At 51.4% G+C, this 18,626-nt stretch overlaps 3 protein-coding genes across 3 annotated transcripts; 2 read left to right on the forward strand and 1 right to left on the reverse strand.

The window, feature by feature from the left end:
- Nucleotides 1-936: 936 nt before the first annotated feature.
- On the forward strand, nucleotides 937-7,395 carry LOC118250684 (arf-GAP with dual PH domain-containing protein 1-like). The gene is made up of 11 exons (XM_035551972.1): nucleotides 937-1,024; nucleotides 2,072-2,202; nucleotides 3,079-3,170; nucleotides 3,260-3,342; nucleotides 3,944-4,056; nucleotides 4,927-5,073; nucleotides 5,470-5,553; nucleotides 5,900-5,962; nucleotides 6,474-6,545; nucleotides 7,048-7,279; nucleotides 7,367-7,395. The coding sequence occupies exons 1-11, from the start codon at nucleotides 937-939 to the stop codon at nucleotides 7,393-7,395; spliced, it is 1,134 nt and encodes a 377-aa protein (XP_035407865.1).
- Nucleotides 7,396-10,731: 3,336 nt separating this feature from the next.
- LOC118250642 (urotensin-2 receptor-like) lies at nucleotides 10,732-11,987 on the forward strand. Its single transcript, XM_035551899.2, has one exon. It carries the CDS (start codon nucleotides 10,881-10,883, stop codon nucleotides 11,985-11,987), a length of 1,107 nt encoding a protein of 368 aa, XP_035407792.1. The 5' UTR covers nucleotides 10,732-10,880.
- Nucleotides 11,988-14,163: 2,176 nt separating this feature from the next.
- On the reverse strand, nucleotides 14,164-17,630 carry LGALS1 (galectin 1). Its single transcript, XM_035552002.2, has 4 exons — nucleotides 17,472-17,630; nucleotides 16,214-16,293; nucleotides 14,742-14,913; nucleotides 14,164-14,365 (listed from the first exon to the last, which is right to left on the reverse strand). Exons 1-4 carry the CDS (start codon nucleotides 17,478-17,480, stop codon nucleotides 14,222-14,224), a joined length of 405 nt encoding a protein of 134 aa, XP_035407895.1. The 5' UTR covers nucleotides 17,481-17,630; the 3' UTR covers nucleotides 14,164-14,221.
- Nucleotides 17,631-18,626: the final 996 nt, after the last annotated feature.

Genomic DNA, 18,626 nt, shown 5'->3' on the forward strand with positions numbered 1-18,626 from the left:
CCCCCTACAACCAACATCACCCACTAAACCATGTCCCTAAGCACCACGCCCAACCTTTCCTTGAACACCGCCAGGGACGGTGACTCCACCACCTCCCTGGGCAACCCATTCCAATGCCTGACTGCTCTTTCTGAGAAGAAACGTCTCCTAATTTCCAACCTAAACCTCCACTGGCGCAACTTGAGGCCATTCCCACTAGTTATCTGCAAGAAGAGGCCGACCTCCAGCTCCCCACAACTTCCTTTCAGGTAGTTGCAGGGAGCAATAAGGCCATGGTGGGAGAGGTCCCAGCACCAGGTGGTGGTGGCGTGGGGATGCCCACCTTCCTCATTGCTAACCGGGGTGACTTTTGCTGAACTTTTGAACCTCTTTTGACCTCTAGTCCTTCCCTTAAAAATGGGTGTAAGGCTTGCGTGGTGGCCAGCTGACTTTATGGGAGCTTCCCAAGTGCTGTTGGGTCTGGGACAGAACCAGTCCCAAGCCCACAGAGTGTGACAAGTCCCGACATGGCCCGGCAGCCGCTTGTCCCAAGCCGCCTTGCCTTTATCAGCTCACTGTCTGCTTGCTCTTTTTTCCTGGGTTGTCCTCTGCCCAGCAGAAATGCAGAAAAACCAGTTCTGTGGTTAATTGCTGCACTTCCCTCCACGCCCATGGGGCAGGCTGCCTCCTCCTCCTCCTTCTCCTCCTCTTCTCTCACTGCCTGGGTGCACTTCGGCCTCCAGCCTCTTTACACCAGCCTGCGCCCTGCCGGCTCAGGTGCAGCCAGGCCTCCGCGCTCCGTCCATTAACCTCACGGCTTCTCCTGCCTCCCTCCTCCCCTTCCTTCTGCCAGCCCTTCTGGTGCTCTGGTGGCCCCTTCTCCCTTGGGGTGGACTGCAGGTGCAAGAAGACCCAGGCACCTGCCCTGCCTGGAGGCAGGGGTGGCATTCAGATACAATGGCTGGAGGCGAAAAGAGCATGAAGGCCCTGAGGGAGGTGTGGAGAAGAGCAGAAAACTCTTTGTGCGCAGACTGTGGGAAGCCAGGTGAGTCCCCGAGGGTTGCTGGAGGACAGGTCAGAAGCAGGATTTGGTCTCTTGGTCTCGTCCTGGCCTGGCGGCACTTTGAAGCAGCCTGCAGAAGGAGGAGCGTGAGCAGGGGAAGGGGGGATGCTGGGAGGGCAGTTGTTGGGAGCTGTGCAATGCCCTGCAGCTCTTGTGGTGTGGGCTGGTCCAGACTGAAGAGGACCCCAGAGATGTGATAGCAAGGGAGGAGGAAGGAGTTGCAGCACGGGTGGGAAGGACAGGGACACAGCAGTGCCAGAGGAGCAGGGGCTGTACAGCTGCAGCACTGTGGATTGCAATCATGGTGGATCTCAGATACAAATCAAGGTCATGCCCAGTCAGGACCCGACAGGAAAGCTCCCAGTGAAAGCCTAACTGCTCCACAAAGAAGGCGTGATTCAGGAGAGCACGGTCCTTTCCGTGACTCAGTGCTGAACTGACAACCTTCCACAGGCGCTTGGGAGATTTCTTTCAGTGAAGAGCTTGTCCTCTTGAAAGGGTACCGCTTTGAGGTTCTACAAGCACTGCTAAAAAATGCCCATTGTACTCCTCCCAAAAGGGGCATGTGGGTTGTACCACCCAAGCCAGAGTAAAACTGGGCTAATTGATACCATTTTACCATCTTAAATTTTCCCTGGATGATTTTGGTTTTAAGGTTGCTTTTCACTTCCTGAGCTAAATACTGTTGTGGGTTTGCTGTGTTGCACTAAACAGCTCCTGGAGTCTTTTCGCAGAGGTGGTTGCATTTTTGTCTCAGATGATTCTTTACCCAAAGGGAGTTTGCCGAGCACTTTGAAGTTTTACAAGGTTCAAGTCAACAGAGATTCAGATTAAGCAGTTGAAGCAGGGGGAATGAGGCAATATTAACAATGCTTTTTCCACACAGACATCTGTACCCTGGGTTAATTAATCCACCCAGGTGAAACCATAGTCATAAACCTCTCTCTGTTTCTCACGGATATGTTCTGAGTTGAGACGTTTTCCTTGGGGGTATTTACCACTTCTAGTCATACCCATTTATACCCTCAGATCCTGACTGGGCATCCTCTACCCTGGGTGTCTTTATATGCCTCAGCTGTTCAGGAATTCACCGCAACATCCCTAGCATCAGCAAAGTCAAATCCTTGAAGATGGACCACTGGGATGATGCTCAGGTGCAGGTGAGATTTTTATCCCGTCGGTATGTCAGGTAGGTTGGGTCTAGTCTGTACATTAGCGCTTCTTTTGGCCTTTGGCCAAATCAGGCCTTTGGCCTCACGGAGTTGGAGATTAATGTGGTAAGTAGTCACTTTTCTAGTGCTCTGGATACACAAGTGGAGATAATTCCTCTTAACTCACTGGGAGAGGGAAGATGCACTTGCCTTTATGTGTCTCCCCATTTCCTGTTACTTTGTGGCTGACAGATTTCTTGCAGTGTGTCACGCCAAGGTTTAGTGTTTTTTATCATTCATGGTTACTCATTTCCTACTCACCCGCTCCATCCTGGCTCATTGTCTTCTCCTGGTTTCAGCAATGCGAAGGGAAAATCTTGGACAATTCCATGCTCTGAGAAGAGTTTTGAGATACGGTGTGACCTCTTGAGAATAATGACACTTCTGTGGACTTGACCTCTTCCTGTTACATCCGCCCTTGACCCCATTAATTTTCAGGGGACTGACAAAATTTTCCAGAGATCCAAGGAAAATAATCTGTATCTTGCTGCTCTTTGGAGAGGAGCAAAGAGGTTTGGAAAGTCAGAGCTGTTGTTAAACACAGTCTCTCCAGCAAATCCACTGAGCGTGCATGCACCCAGCACCACAGAATTGACATTCAAGGCATTCTGTTGATCTAGGTGCAATCAGTGTAATTTCAGAGAACAGACAAGTCCTTTGAGACCCACCTTTCTGTAGCCAGACTTCGCAGGGATGTTGCAAAGGAGGGAAATGAGTATGGTCCATGAGAGCTCAATGCATACCTCGCCCTGTAATAGATAAGAAAAAGACCTGACATGAGTCTGCATCAAAGGGAAGGCACTAACTCTCTGTCTAACTCTGCAGTTTCTGGCCAAGCATGGGAATGCTGTGACTAAAGCCACTTACGAAGCTCACATCCCTATTTACTATTACCAGCCAACCTACAATGACTGCCAGTAAGTTGCTGCATATAAAAGAAAAGGGGGAAGGGCAGTTTTGGGTTCCTCCGGTTCATTTCTCAGCTACCTGTCACCTCTCCCTACAGAGTGCTGAGAGAACAGTGGATACGGGCCAAATATGAACGCAAAGAGTTCACTGAGCCAGGAAAACAGCTGCCGTATACGGATGGTAAGGGCACAGCTTCAAAATGTCCTCCTTGTTGCCTTTACTGGAAGCTTTTGAGTGTTATGAGGACAAAGCGCATTGTGTCAGTGTTGCAAATCCCACAATGACTCCTGAGAACCTGCCTGATGTTTACAAAGCATGGCTTGGGGAGAGTTTAAATTGTGGACAGTGTAGGTTTGCACTCTCGTAGGTTGCTTCCAAGTGTTTCATTACCAGCTGGCGTTGGTCAAAGGCATTTGCTGTGCTGGTGGAGCCAGAGCTCTGCAATAAGGAATGTCTGTCCTGCTGCGTGCCACCCCCTTCAGCCACAGCAGTTGTCTCTGAAATGTCACTGCCAGTGTTGTGACACAAAGAGTAGGAGCCTAAGGGCCTGCAGAGACAAATGGGAAGAGTTCTGGTTCCACGCCAGCTGTCTGCATGGGCCAGGGCTGTGGTGTTCACAGGAGAGGCGGCTCTCACACTGGCAGAGGCAGTTGTAGGAACCAGCCTAGGAGGTGGGAAGCATCGCATGCTCTATCCCAGGGTGTGGCTGGGACCCCTGGCTGAATACAACTCTCTGATGCCTGTGGAGGGATGCTTTTAAAACTGACTTTTCTGTTCCTAGGGGTGAAGGAAGGCATCCTCTGGAAGCGAGGCCGAGACAATGGACAGTTCCTACCCCGCAAGTTCCTCTTGTCTGAGAGAGAGGGATGCCTGAAGTATTTCACCAAGCAGGATGTGAGCATGGTGGTCAACTCCCACCTCATTGCATATTCCACCCAGGGCAGTGGCGTCATGGAGATGTGTCTCTCTCTTATGTGTGTTTCTGAGATTTCCTTACTCACCCAGGCCAGGGATGATAAAAGAGAGATGTGTCATAGAGGAGGGGTTCCCTTGCAACTCTCAGGGTGACATTTCCGCCACATCTTCATTTTGTGTTCTCCTACATCCTTCCCTCTTCAACAGTACTTTTGCTGGTGACAAGGCAGAAATGGCACTTCCATGACACTCCCCCTTCCTTGTCTTACTGGTAAATCTCAGGGTACAGGACTGACATAAAATCCTACTGTTGATTAAAGGGATGATCTTTCACTTCACCCCATCCATCTTCCTGTCTGTGCAATCCTGCACCATCCCTGGAACCAGCCTCACCCTACTGTGAACTAAGTTGCCAAAAACCTGTTGTTTTGTTTCGAGTAGGGCTACTTTTCTTCTTGTTTACTTCCCTGAAATGAGTGGGGCAAGTACTAGTAGACTGTTGCAAGGGAGGAAATGGCTTGGGGTAGGGAGGAGCAGGAGTGGGGTCTTTCCTTTCGGAGTCTGTTAGCCTTTAGACTGGATCAGCTGTAAAGTCAGATGTGCTTTCAGCGTCTCGCTGGCAGTTCCAGAGTAGGCATGGCTCAAATCTAAATTGGAGGGGCTGAGCCACTGTTTGGGCTTGAGCATGCTACACAGTGAAGGGGGTGTGTACTACAGCAATTTTGTTGGGAAGGGGGCAGTTAATGCCTTTTAACACCCTCTGCCCTTGCCTTACTTCACTAACTCAGTACCTTAGATCTCTTTCCCACTAGGATTGCTCATGCATGATCAATGCCTTTCTGTTCTCAGGCCAAAGAACCCAAAATCAGTGTCAAAATAGATGTCATCAATGCTACGTTCCAACCAGCAAAGATTGGGAATCCCAACGGGCTGCAGATCACCTATCTCAAAGACAACAAGACTCGGAATATATTTGTATACCACAAAAGTGGAAAGGTATCTTGGTTTAGTATCAAACGCTGCAAAACAATTGAGCTGACTGGAAAAGCTGTGGGTTATGAGTGGTATGAGGTATGGGTAGGATGGCGTGCGTGTCTGCGAGTCGCTGTAGGAAAACAGGTTGAGGGTTCTGGCACTGTGCTTGCGTGTCTGCGAGAGAGTTTTGCAGCAGGGAGCGGGGCAGGAGCACTGGCTGAGTGGGTTTGTGTGGGAGGAGCTGCTGCAGAAGATGTGCAGATGTGCTGGCTGCGTGAGTGTGAGGGAGATGCTGTAGGGCCTGCGGAGGGCGAGCTAGCTGTGTTTGCAGCTGACATAGGGTTGGGTGCAGCTGGGTGAGTTTGGGTGGCTCACTGTTGCTCTAAGCTTTTTTGTTCTGTTCTGTTTCGTTTTCAGGAGGTAGTGGACTGGTTCAATGCCATTCGCTCTGTGCAGTTCCATTACCTGAAGGTAGCATTTCCCATAGCCAGTGATAATGAGGTAAGGCAGCACTAGAGCATAGTGCTGAATTTCTTGCTGGTACTCAGTTACTCTGATAAAAGAGCCCATTAGTTATTGTTAGATCCCTAGACACAGGAGTAGAAATTGCAGTATGTCGGTAGAAGGATGAGAAGGTGTGCATACAAATGCTTAGGATGGCCAGAGAACAGCCACTCTCTGCTATTTCAAGGCACGTTGCAAACAGAAGTGACTCGTGGCTAGGCAGTTCTGCAAACATGAATTTAAGAGGGAGGTAAATTTGGGCAAAGAGAAGGAAGGGTATGAGTTTGAAGATGAATAGCAAAGACACATGGCTGAGTGAATGTTACTCTCACCTTTTTGTCAGATTAAAAGCCGGCTGACAAGAAACTTCCTGAAGGAGGGATACATGGAGAAGACAGGTCCCAAGGTGAGCTGAGATGGGAGAAGAAAACTAGCAGGGACTTGCCAGAGAGCCAGTGACTTTCCCTACTCCATCGTTTTTTCTCCTGTTGTTTCCCCACTCCCCCCTACTCTTTAGACACTAATGGGAACAGTGTGTGTGCAATCAAGGGAGAGGAAAATAAAAGGAAGGGGAAGGACATATGTGAAAGTAGATGAAACCAGACACTCTGCTTTCTCCCAGAACAACCGATCTCTCTGAATGTGTCTGTGTGTGCATGACTTTTCAGGTATTTAGAATCGAGATTTCTCCTGTCTCAACTTTGGGGTCCTTCACAGAAGTCCAAGAGTTAGGGTCAACAGTTGGGACTGGAAAACTGGTCACTGATCCCCACTTGCATCTCGGAAGGGGAGAGAGGGAGGTTGCTGTTAAGGCAGGGACTTGATTCAAGTGTTTGGGATGAATTTTGGGTATCCATTTGCACAGCTCACAGCAGAGGGCACTATCACCTTACAAATGTCACCTCTTCCCTCCACAGCAGAGAGAGGCTTTTAAGAAGCGCTGGTTCACGCTGGATCATCGCAGGCTCATGTACTTCAAGGACCCTTTGGTGAGGGGGAGATCTGACCTCTGGCAGCTGCAGGCAACAGTGCTGAGGGCAGGGTCAAAGTGCAACCAAAGTGTTGCTTCTTTGCTTTGATCTGTTGTAAGGGAGGCTGGCGGGTTCCCCAATGTCCCTGAATGGACTCTAGGTCTTCCTCTTTCCAACCCACTTCATTCATCCCACACTTCATTCGTTTCACTGCCTGCAAACAATGGGAACAGGAAGGGCAAGGGTGTCAAGGCGGTGGGGGCGAGGAGAGTGGCATGGTGAGTGTCATGGAGAGACAGATGCAGCAGTTCCTCTCTTGGACCTCTTGAGGTCTACACTCCTAAATTTTCCCTTCTGTCACTGTCTTTGAGAGTAGCCTTTCCCTTTTGAATCCCCTGACCACCTTCAGATCTTTTTGCTGCTACATCCCTGGTCCTCACCCTGCCCTTAGGAGCACTGCTATTATTCGCTGGTTCTTCCTGGATTCAGTAAAACGCTCTCTTTCCCTCCTGATGTGCAGGATGCGTTTGCTAAGGGCGAGGTATTTGTGGGCAGCAGCGAGAACGGTTATAGTGTCCAAAAGGGATTACCTGCAGGGACACAGGGCAACTTCTCTTGGCACTATGGCCTCACCATTGTCACCCCTGACCGGGAATACCTCTTCACCTGCGAGACAGAGGCTGACCAGCTGGACTGGATCGCGGCCTTCACTAGTGTCATCAACCAGGCCATGACACCACAGGAATACGCAAGTAAGTGCCTGGATGATGTTTCCTTCCCCTCCTGCTGCTCCACTTCAGAGTATTGCCCTAATGCACTTCCATTTTCCTTCACTCCAGTTGAAGCCTACTTCAAGTTTAAATCCTAGGAAGCTATGTGGAAACTTCGCTATGACTCGACTCTACCTGGTCCTCTTGGGTGGGCTGACAAGACAGGAGAAGAATTTGACATCAAAGAAACAAAGTGCTCTTGCAGCCTACCCTTTGAAGCACTTTTTTTTTCCCCATGGACATTTCTCTTTGTTCTGGGGCCCGATTAAGCTGCTTCTTTTCAAGTCCAAGACCTCGTAAGACTGAATTCTCAGTGCTGTGATCCAACTGGATGCCAGCAGTCCTTGCCTATCTATCAGGCCTTGAACACTTGGCACTTGCTGTGGTGGACATGGGACCTCGCATCGCATCTGCATTAAACTGCAGACAGCCACCTACCTTATGTAAGAAAACTTCTGCCTTGCTGGAGCTGAGGCCCAGTGGGCTGTGGGGGCTGCTGGACTAGGAGAGACAGGGGAGACAATTTCATTACAAGAAGTGGCTTCTCTGCTGGTGACAGAGATGTGAAACATCTAGTTATTTGGTCAGCTAATCTAGTAGCTGATAAAGGTCACTTAAAAGATGTAATCTAACAGCCAACTGTGAAGCCTGTTTCCTCCCGTGTTGTGTGGGCTTGAAAGTTTCTTCAGACCACATTTGTTTGGAGCTCATCTTCTGACTGCTACTGAGCAGATTAAGAAACCATCTCAGAAACAGTGTTTGTGTACATGTGTGTATGTGGACAATATGTGTGTGTGTACAAAACAAAAAAGTGGTGGGAGGTGGAATATTGCCTTAGGGAAGATACTGTGAAGGATATTCATGTTACTGAAGTTCAGCTGCCAAATCTGAGTTGCTCTGGTCAAACCAATGGCGAGAGGTTGGCTCCTGGAGAGACCAGCCTATGGCATGTCTGCTACAGACTTCAGACTCTCTGTTGACTTTACTAGAGCCTAGGAGTTGATGTCTGAAGTAAAGAATATGTGGGTCTCTGCTCCCTCACTCTCTGTATGTCAAAGGCCTGGCACTTGCATTCTGAGCTACACATTACATATATATGTGCATATTACGTATACTGTTATGCAGTAGAGTAGCAAGGAAGTCTCTATGTTCATGTCCTTCTAGTAACAGACCTAACCACTAAATCAACCCATGATTCATATCTTAGAGATCATCTCTTAAAGCTCTCCAGCGTGTTTCACATGCTGGAAGGACCGGCTGAGTTCTGCTGTTGGCTGTAGTGTCTAATGTGTCTCCAGTTTTACACAGGCAGTGTGAGAATAGGCATTTAGGGTGCTAAGGGAAGCTAAGTGGAATTAATGAGTCAACTATGATTTTAGTTAGCTCCTAAATAAATGAATAAAAAATCCCATTTTAATCTATTGTAACTTCCTAAATGAGCTGAGCTGCTGGCTTCTAAGGCATGTTTCTTGAAAAAAGACAGTCAGAGCAAGGAGTTGTGGCTATTCAGTGCGTTTTCCAGTGTGCTTGGGCTGTGAATCTTCCCATCAGAACCAACTGGGCAAAGATGTGACCCGCTCTGCTTTTCTGGTGATCCTCTCTCTCTGTGCTGAGACCACCACAACCTGTTGGGAGCACCAGCTTCTTGGATAAGAAACAGTATTACTCATCCTGCTGCTATGACACAGCAAATCTTTCCACCCGTAAGTATATTTCACTGCAGTTTTGCTGATCTCTCCCAGTTTGGAGTATGACTGACCCAGAAACTGAAGGCCATTGCAAAGCATGTGTTCCAAAGCGAAGTGCCTTTCAGTTTTGATAATATGAAAACGGGACAGTGCATTAAAAAAAATAAAAAATAAAAAAAAGGTCAAGCCCCATCTGAACATCCTGCACATTCAGTTCTCCTCTAGAAAGGAGAGGAGAGGGACCCAGCCATGCCAAGTGCTGGCACATATAACCCAGAGGGAGGCTGCTGAAGTCACCTCCATCATTGCCATGTGTGCCATACTCCTGTGGCATGGTCATGTTGAAGCTGCTGCTGTTGCATGTAGCACATTGCTTGGGAGGTGCTTGGATCCTGCTGCAGCAAGGGCAGTTCTGCTGGGGTGCTTCCTTCTATCTGCTGCTGAGATGTTGCTGCTGGAGGTAGGTGGAGGCATCTGACTCAGCCACAACAAAACTAATACACTCACTGAGGATGCAAAAAAAGTGTATCTTGAGTGACCTAAAAACCCCTGCAGACTAGCAGTAGATCAGCAATGGCACATCTGTCTGCTTCCTGAGACAAATGTGGTTCAGATGTGGTTTATTTAAAAAAAAAAAAAAAAAAAAAGAGTGGGGCAGTGCTGGGTGCGGAAGACTTTGCGGCACAGGTGTCATACAGTGATACTCCAGTAGAAGGCAATGGTGCTTAACACACTTCTGCTCCCTGCTCCGAGGGTAGGCAGGAGGGGGAGGAGGGGGAAATCTCAGAGGAGGAGTATGGTCTTTGGGGAAAGGAAGGAAGTAGTGGGTCTAAAATACCGAGCCCTCTGAGCCTCTAGGAGCTTGATGGTGACTGGGGACAAGGGTAGAGCAGGGCCAGGTCATAGGCCATGGAGATGTCCTACCATCTGGTGGTCTGTGGGGGCCTTTGCTTGCAAAACTGGGGGTTAAATCCATTGTCTACACCTCAAGGGGTCCTGATGACGTTGGAAATGACTGGGGGGCAGGCCCTCTTGCCCTGGTTTAGCTAAGGGCCAGGGAGCAGTGTAGCAATCTTTGCATTTTCAGTGCTGACCCTAGTTTCCCTTCTAAAGTCACAGCACAATTCTTTTGCCTCCTGCCAGACTGGGGAGGCTTATCTTTCAGTTATATCCTGCCTCAGAGGAGGAAAACTGGGCAAGGGGGAATGGGAAAAAGAAAGGGAGAAAAGAACAAGAAGGAAGAGAGAGCAGGAGGAAGGCACTGAGGAAGAAGGAGCGTGTCTGAAAGAAAGGAGGGAGCCATCACGGCTCCAGAGCTAGTGGCTAGCAGCCTGGTATGAATTGGGACTGCGATCACACTGGTGTGTGAAGCTGTGAGTCAGACACATTCCTGTGCAGTGGGCAAGGCGACTCTCCAGGGGTGGGTTAAGGGGGGTGGGTGGGTGTCACATCTCTCCAGCATCTGAGCTGAAAGAACAGAGGCTAGGGAGAAGGAGAAGCCCACTTGTCCGTGGAGTCAGCTGTTTTTCTGCCGAGCAAACACTGGAGGAACAACAAGTGAGGAGCTGGTGAAGAGCACAGACCTTTCCTCCTGGCTGACAGTGGTTACTTTGCACCTGTCAGCCTTGAAGGGGAGGGTGGTGTCCCTTCCTCAGCCTTTATTTGATGAAAACCGCTGGACGGAGCTTGTGATGGACAAGATCAGCAAAATGGACGAGATGGCTGGAGGTGAGGAATAGACTTCTCTGGAGCACCTTACGTCTGCTGAGCTCACCCCATTTATCCATTCCTGGGCTTCTCTTAAGAATATTTGTATCTCATACAGCAAGCAGGGAGGGCAGAGAGAAGAACCAGGTCTCTCATAGCCTGATTGTTCTCCCACCCCAATCCCCAAGATGTCTTGTGACCCTGCCCTCATCAGTGTCAGGCCTGGAGAGGATCCTGAGAGTGGCGGCTTCTCGGAGGAAAGTGGCGGTGGGGGTGATGGCAGTAGTGTCCTGGGAGAGGACAGCCCGGTCACAGGGCCACTGGGCACAGTGCTGCTGCTCATGTGCCTCATTGGGATGGTCGGGAACATCTACACGGTGCTGGTGGCCTCTGGCAGGGTGGCGGGCCGCTCAGCGGGCTCCCTGGGGGTCTACGTGATCAACCTTGCCCTGGCCGACCTCCTGTACCTCTCCACCATCCCCTTCGTGGTCTGCACCTACTTTGCCCATGACTGGTTCTTCGGGGATGCGGGCTGTAGGATTTTGCTCAGCCTGGACCTCCTTACCATGCATGCCAGCATCTTTCTTCTGACTGCCATGAGCCTGGAGAGGTACTGGGCAGTGACCAGGCCGCTGCGGGCCAGGCGGGCCGGCAATGCTTACCGCAAGTTGGCCAGCGCCATCCTCTGGCTCCTTGCGCTCCTGCTTACAGCTCCCATGATGGCGATGACCCAACTGCGGGAGGGGGATGGCCCCCACAAGCGCATCTGCGTCCCCACCTGGACACCGGCAGCCTTCCGTCTCTACCTGACAGTGCTCTTCGCCACCAGCGTCCTGGTGCCTGGCATGGTGCTGGGCATCGTCTACACCCGCCTGGCCCGGGCGTACCGCTCCTCCGCCTGGCCCTTGGGGCTGCCAGCGGCTGGCCGGGCTCCCACCCGGCGTCTCTCCTCCAGGATCTCCGCCATCGTGGTGGCCTACTGGGCCTGCTTCCTCCCCTTCTGGGGCTGGCAGCTGGCTGGGCTGTACTGGGGTGAGGGCATGGGCATTGGCCCCACTGCCCAGGCCTACCTCAACTTTGGTGTCACCTGCCTGGCCTATGGCAACAGCTGCGTTAACCCCTTCCTCTACACCCTGCTGGCCAGCAGCTACCGCCGGCACCCTGGCCGCAGCGGGTCAGGGGTGGCATGGCCCCAGGCACCCTCCCTGGATGTCACAGGAGGCCACAGCATCCCTGTGGCTTCTGGGGAAATGTTGGGGTCCATGGGGGAAAGTGTGGGAAGCCCCAGACCTTGAGCAGTTCCCTGGGAGGGGGGTATCTCCCAGACTTTTGTGAGTGTTGAGACATGAAATAAAAGTTTACTTTCTTCTGTGCTGGCTTGTGGTGTTTTCCATCCTTGTCGTCAACCTGGTGCATTCCCCTTCATGTCTTGCACTTTGTGAGGCTGCTCAAGGATGCTCATCCCCTGGCATGTGTGAGGAGTCAGTCCCAACTCTGATCCTCCGGCCCTCACGTGCCGGCCTCCGCCTTGTGCAAGGCCAGGGAGTAGGCGGAAGGGAGCAGTCAGCCTCTGTATGTCTAAATTATACCACCAAGGAACTCTCACCACCCTCACCTCCTCGCTGGCAACGGACAGAGCCATAACAAAACAGGGACAACAGTGACTCACAGATTTCACAGGACCAGTGAGTCACTTCGAGAAGCAGGCACACTAGTGGGAGACCTGATTAAAGTGCATCCTCTGGCTTGTGGTGAAATTCTCATTCAGCTTTTTTCTCCACCCACCCTCACCGAAATCTTTGAAGAGTCTTTCTGAAAAATGACTCCCAAGTACAGTTTGGAGACATTGTGGGATGTGTGAGATTGCCCTGCAGTACAGCTCAGGGAGGAGAGCATGTCTGCGTAGCTTTCAAGGTCAGTCCAGCAAAGGAAGCTACAAGGAGAGAGCTTCTCTGTGTGTCCTTCATCATAGTTTATGAAAGGGCCTGTCACCAGCACTGTGTCCCTACTGTGGTCAAGGAGATCCCCAACCCTCTGTCCTACTGAATGTACCCCAGGCTGGGACAATGCCACTACATGAACTGGGCCAGGTCTCTTGCCTTGAGACCATCTAGCCCAGCATGGCTCACTTCCACACAGCTAAACTCTCTTCTCATCCCCAGAAAATTTGACCTCATCCATATCACCACACTGGAAGAGTACCCAGGCTACGCTGTCCCCCAACTGTGCACAGGATGGCAATGCTAGATGCTGCATTTCCTATTACAGATGTAGCCCTAAAGAACTGGATGCGATAGTCTGGAGCAACCTGGCTTTGAGTAACATGAGGTTCCAAGAGAGATCCAGCTGCAGAGTCTCAACCTGGTTTTACTCCCCAAATATTCCTGCCTCCCATCCTAAAAACCCATCTCAAGCCCTTGTCTCCAACTTGCCTCTCTCCTCTTCCCCAGCCCCAATTCCTAGCAGCCAAGGCTCACTCTGCATGGGTACCTGAGACACAGGACCTGGCAGATCCTCATGAATTATGGAGCAAGAACAAGAGGTGCTGCTGCCTTAGGAACAAGCTCCCATGCACCAGCTGCTCTGTGACTGCCTAATGGGAGGAATCCCTAATGGGAGGAATCAGCCTGGCCAAGCCTGCAGGGCGCCCTTGCAGGACATCAAATTGTCTTTCACATTGCTTGTGGCCAGCCTGGAAGTGAGGACCCAACTATTGCGTGCTTCCACCCCAGCTCCACTAGGCACATCACTAGTCATTACTGCTAAATTAGCGTTAGGCTAAGAGAGCCCCCAAGGCAGCTGTTGGCTGATGCCTTGGGTAAGCCACAGCCCAATGAGCAATATGCTGTAATATCAAGCATGCTTCATCTTCTTCTTCCCCTTCAGAGGCCAGCCTCAGATTAGACTGAGAAATGCCCAGGCTTATGTGGGCTAATATGCGAGTGAAGGGGTAACAGAAGTGTAGCGGAGGCATCCTCATCATCCCACACCCTAGCTGGGCTTTACTACCTCTCTAGCTCTTGTATTATAAGAGGGCATTTGTGCTTATTCAGTAATTAGAGGGAAAGATTTGGATGAAGAGCCCACTGCAGGCTCTCCCCAGATCAGCAAGACATTCCTTTCCACTGCCCTTCCCATGCAGAAGAAAGACAAGGAGACAAGAATGCTGTCACAAGCAGAACCAGCTCCTCTAGAGGGCTGCAAGCCAGAGGGACCCTTTCCACTTTTCTCCCCCACAGTCACCTCTGGCCACACCATACTGTTTCCTACTCAGACTCTTCCTGACATTTTTACCTTGTCTTCCCAGGCTCTTGCCCCCACCAACCTCCTCTCCACCCATGACATCAAGGGCTAAGGCTATATTTAGTTAATCTCACCCACGTGTGATACGCCAGCAAAGCAGGTTATACCACCCCAGGTCCCCCAGCTGACTAACCCCTGTAAGCTTGCAAAAATTAGTTTGAGACCGGGTAGACCAAAACATGTTTATTGATTGCTTTTTTGTATTTGAAACAGATGTGAGGGGAAGTTACTCCCAGCTGATGGACTGCAGCGTGAAGTCCCCATGTGTATCAAAGTAATCAAAGACAGAAAGACCAAGCCGGTTGGGGAATGTGAACTGGTGGCCCGTCAGGTGGACATTCACATCACTTGGGTTGATGCTGAAAGTGACCTGCAAAACAAAGGGAGAAGTCAGTGAAAGCTTCTGCCAAGATACTCTCAACCCTTCCCTGTTCCGCAGCATTGCTGCACCAGCCTCTGCTCTGCAAGGTGAACATGCTCAGCAGCATAACCTGCTCTTCAGAAGCACCAGCATGCTTCTGGTGTCCCAGGTGATGCCTATTCCCTGCTCAGTTCAATAGAAACATCCCTTGGAGCTAGATGGAGCTTGCACACCTGATCCCCACCCATCACCACTGCTCAGAGCCCTGGATGGTGGCACTGGCCAAGCAGGAGAAGCCAGCCACCTCCCAGACAGCCCTGAGCTAGCCACTGCAGTTGGGTGCCCTGTGCCAAACGCCCTCCCTTCACCACATCCCAGGTCTCACCTCTGCGGGGGCTCCCTTCTGGAAAGGGAAGACCGTCTCCCTTTGCTCCGCACCCCACTCTTCCACTTTCTTTGAGTTGCACACGATGGTGTTCACATCGCCATGAGCATCAAAGCGGGGGTTGAAGTGAAGGCCCAGGTGGGTCGAGTCCTTCCCCAGATTCATCACAAAGCTGCAGGGAAAGGAGACAGACACCACAGTAGCACGTCACTCATTACCATGACTGTCTCTGGGTCTGCTCCCTCAAGCCCAGAGGAGGGTGTCCAAGCAGAAATCCTTTAGGAAAGCTGTGCAGTTTTGTAAAAGAGGTGGTGCTGTCAATGCGAGATACTCTCCACTAAGCTTTTAACAGGAGAAAGATTCAGTGCTTAGCCCTGAACATGGAATTACTCTGCACCCAAACCAGCTCCCACGGAGTCAGTTGCTTGTCCCAGCTTTCCTTCCAGCCTCAAACAGTTAGTTGGGGCTGCACCCTGCTTGACAGCCACTGCCTTCTCCCAACCCTGCAGGCAGCTGAAATAATTACCATCTCATTAGCTATCCCAGAGCATCTTGCAATGGCAGTGGGAGGAAACAGCTTCCCAGCCCAGTGTCCACCTTGCCTCCAGGCCTCTTACTGAAATGAGAAGTGAGGAGGCATATTGTTTGGCAAGAGAAAGCCCAGGAGGCTTCACTCCAATGGTATCAAACTTCAAAGGCGCTGGGAAGAGCTGGAACATGTTTCCTGGAACACCACTAGTGCTGGTACAGCAGCTATGGGCTCCACCATAGCTCCACCTTTGGGCTCACCAAAGGGCCCCACCAGGCACAGACCTGCAAGAGGGTTGGGGGCTGCTGCAGAGGCTTCCTTGATGGCCACAGCCATCCCTGCAGAGCTAGGAGCACTTCCCCCTCTTAGCACACCTGCCCACTTACCATTGTTCCCCATTCCTTCCCCACCAGCACCTGAGAGGCGTCACCACTGGGTGGAAGCAGATTTCGACACCCTGATACCCTCACCACTCCTGGGACCTTGCAGCCCTTCCCTTCACACCATTAAGGGAGCTGTGGCTCCGAGCATCCATGGCACCAGAGCACCCAAGATCTCCCAGTTGCTTGGGATAGGATCTTCTGCCCAAGGCACAGTAACGGTGCCCTTGCTCCTAGGCCACCTTCATGCAAGGGGGAGGATGTTGTGGCTGTTGGGTTGGTCTCGAGACATATCTCAGTACAGATACAGCTTCAATTTCCTTCACCCTGTGCTAGAGAGGATGTGGTCATTGCCAGTTCATGCAGCTGGGGCTTCACATCTGCTTTGGCTTAGCCCCTTGGCAGCAGAGCCATGTCTGCAAAGTACATTAGGCAATGACTCACTAGGAACTGCTGCTGTTGTTAACCCCTCTGAAAGCTGCTCCTCTCCCACCCAAGGGACAAGATTCCCTCAGTCCCCAGCAGCAGAAGGCAGCTCAGCACGGGGCTTTGGCACAGCTTACCTCTTGGCGTTGGGTGGAATCGTCCCCTTGACCGTGAGGCGCTGGCCAGGCTTGAGGCCCAAGTTGGTGCACACGGGTCCCTGGGGAAGGCAGAGATGTTAGCTCAGTACCTGCTGGCTCCCTTGCTGTGACTTGGCAGCTCTCCCCGCTGCCTCACCAGGCGGTGCAGTGCTTTGGACTGCAGGAGAGACAGGGATGCTCCCTTCCCCCAGGGTGAGGCATATGGGACACCCTTGAGAAGTCACCCCAATCACATGGACCATGTGCCCGATTTCCCAACCTTCCTCTTGCTGCTTTCATCAACATATCTGTGTTTCGTGGCAGTAAAGAGAGTACCTGCAAGCTCCCATCACACCCACCCTGTCATGAACACACCCATGTGCCTTGTGGGTCTCATGACATCCCACAGAAGCCTGGCTGTGCAGGGATGGCCAGAAGTTTTGCTCCCCAGCTTCCAAGGGCTTTTTTTTTTTTTTTCCAGGTTTAACATTTGCAAGAGCTTTTTCCTGCTCCATGCATGCACTTTTCCCTGCCTTCTGTAGGAGAAAGAAAACACCCTGGTACTCATTTCTTAATAGCACCAGAGGCAAGAACACAAGAATACCAAGAGGCTTACCCCCACCCCAATTTCGTTTGCACTTGGGACACTCCCTGATTTTTTCCCCTCTCTGCCTGATGAAAGAAATCAAAGTGCAAACACTCTTCTGATGTGAGTATCCCTCCAGCAGTCCTTGGTACTCACAGAACACTTCAGGAGAGCACATTTTCTTACGAGAAATAACAATTGAGTGACTCATGAAAACTGCAGCCAGGAAGCAAGTGGCAAGGCTGCCCAGAAGAGGAGATGCTCAGAGAGCAATAAATCTTACTGCAGATGCTTCCCCAGAGCAGAACTGCTATAAAGCAGGTTCCCCCGGCTTGGGAACCAACCTAGCAAGGACCCTCACCACGTTCCTTCCTAGAGGGACCCTCAAGGGAAAAAACTCCACTGCCAGAACAAGAAATAGCAGCCACCCTTCTGTAATAGATGCAGCAGAGATCCTGACTCCCCCCAGCAGCAGGCACCCAGCTCTAGCAGAGCCTCTGGCACAGGCAGAGATGAACAGCTGGAGGAGGAATGTGCAAGCACCCTCCTGCCAAGCCAGTATCTTCCCCATCATCCTGCTCTATGAAGCAGCACCTCCGATGAAGCAGCACCCCCCAAAAAAAGCTGCCCCTGCAGCCCCACTCCCTGCTCCCCATCGCTCCCTGCACTCACGCAAGACATGGTGCTGCTCTGCGGGCTGCTGCTCCTCTCCTCCAAGGTGCAAAAGTCCCAGGCAAGTAGCTCAAGGGCCCCACCCTGGCCTTTAAATAGATGGAGAGCTGAGTTGTGCCAGCCCTTTCCCCACCCGGCTCGCCAATCAGATGGAGGATGGAGAGGGAGGGGTTGGTTTTTGAGGAGGGAGGACCTGTCAGGCACGGCTGCCTCCTCCCACCCTCACCCAGGCCCCTCTCCAGGATGCTAATCCCAACCCTTCCAAGCAGGCTGCCGGCTGCTCCAGGAGGAGATCCAGCCGCGTGTGGCCTCCAAGCCAATGGAAAATAGTTTTACAATGAGTGTTTTGCTCTCCAAGGTTTTTATCCCATATGGAAAATGGTCAGAGGGACTGAGACTTGGCGGGAAGGGTCTGGGAGGCGGGCTGGGCTCTTCAGCTCCGCTTAAACTGGGAGCAGGAGAAATACCACTGGGGGTATACGCTGCCTCAGAAACTCTCTGCAGTCCAGGTGAAACCCCAGGAGCAGAGGACTGATGCTGGATCCAGGGTCTCCCAGCTGCACTATCAAGCCTTGCTGTCCCCCAGCTGCTGACCCAGCCCTTACCACCACCCCTTGTAGGTACTGAATCCAACGAAGGGACACCAGCCCCTATTCTGCAGAACCCCTAAGCGCCCTCAAAACCATGTGTGTGGTTTTTTTCGTGGCTGTAGGGCACAGCAAACCTGGAGGAAGCCCTCTCGGAGGGGTGGAGAGGGATCATCCAAGAATGCTCAGTGTTCTTGTGCCGACTCTGGACACATCTAAGGGGCTGAGGAACAAGGGGATGGGGACAAAACGCTCCGTGATAATAAAACATAGGGTCTACATGTCTTTTAGCTGCCTCCACGTTCCCTTTGTGGCAAGTATGACTCACCCCGAATGAAAAGATTCCTTTGGAAAAAGTTACCCAATTACTACATGGCTCAACTGTAATTATGCTGAAAGAGGAGGGGAAAAAAATCGGGCAGCGGGCCAGGCTTGTGGCTTAAAGCTTTCCTTGTCTTGCATATTTGTCTCTAAATCACAAGACGCTCTGCGATTTCCTCAAGAGGCCCAGAACAGAAACACACTGAAACACTTTCTTCTTCCCTTTCTATGAGGCCCATCGGTTCCC

Source organism: Cygnus atratus, chromosome 1 (genome assembly GCF_013377495.2).
Source record: "Cygnus atratus isolate AKBS03 ecotype Queensland, Australia chromosome 1, CAtr_DNAZoo_HiC_assembly, whole genome shotgun sequence".
NCBI lineage: Eukaryota > Metazoa > Chordata > Aves > Anseriformes > Anatidae > Cygnus > Cygnus atratus.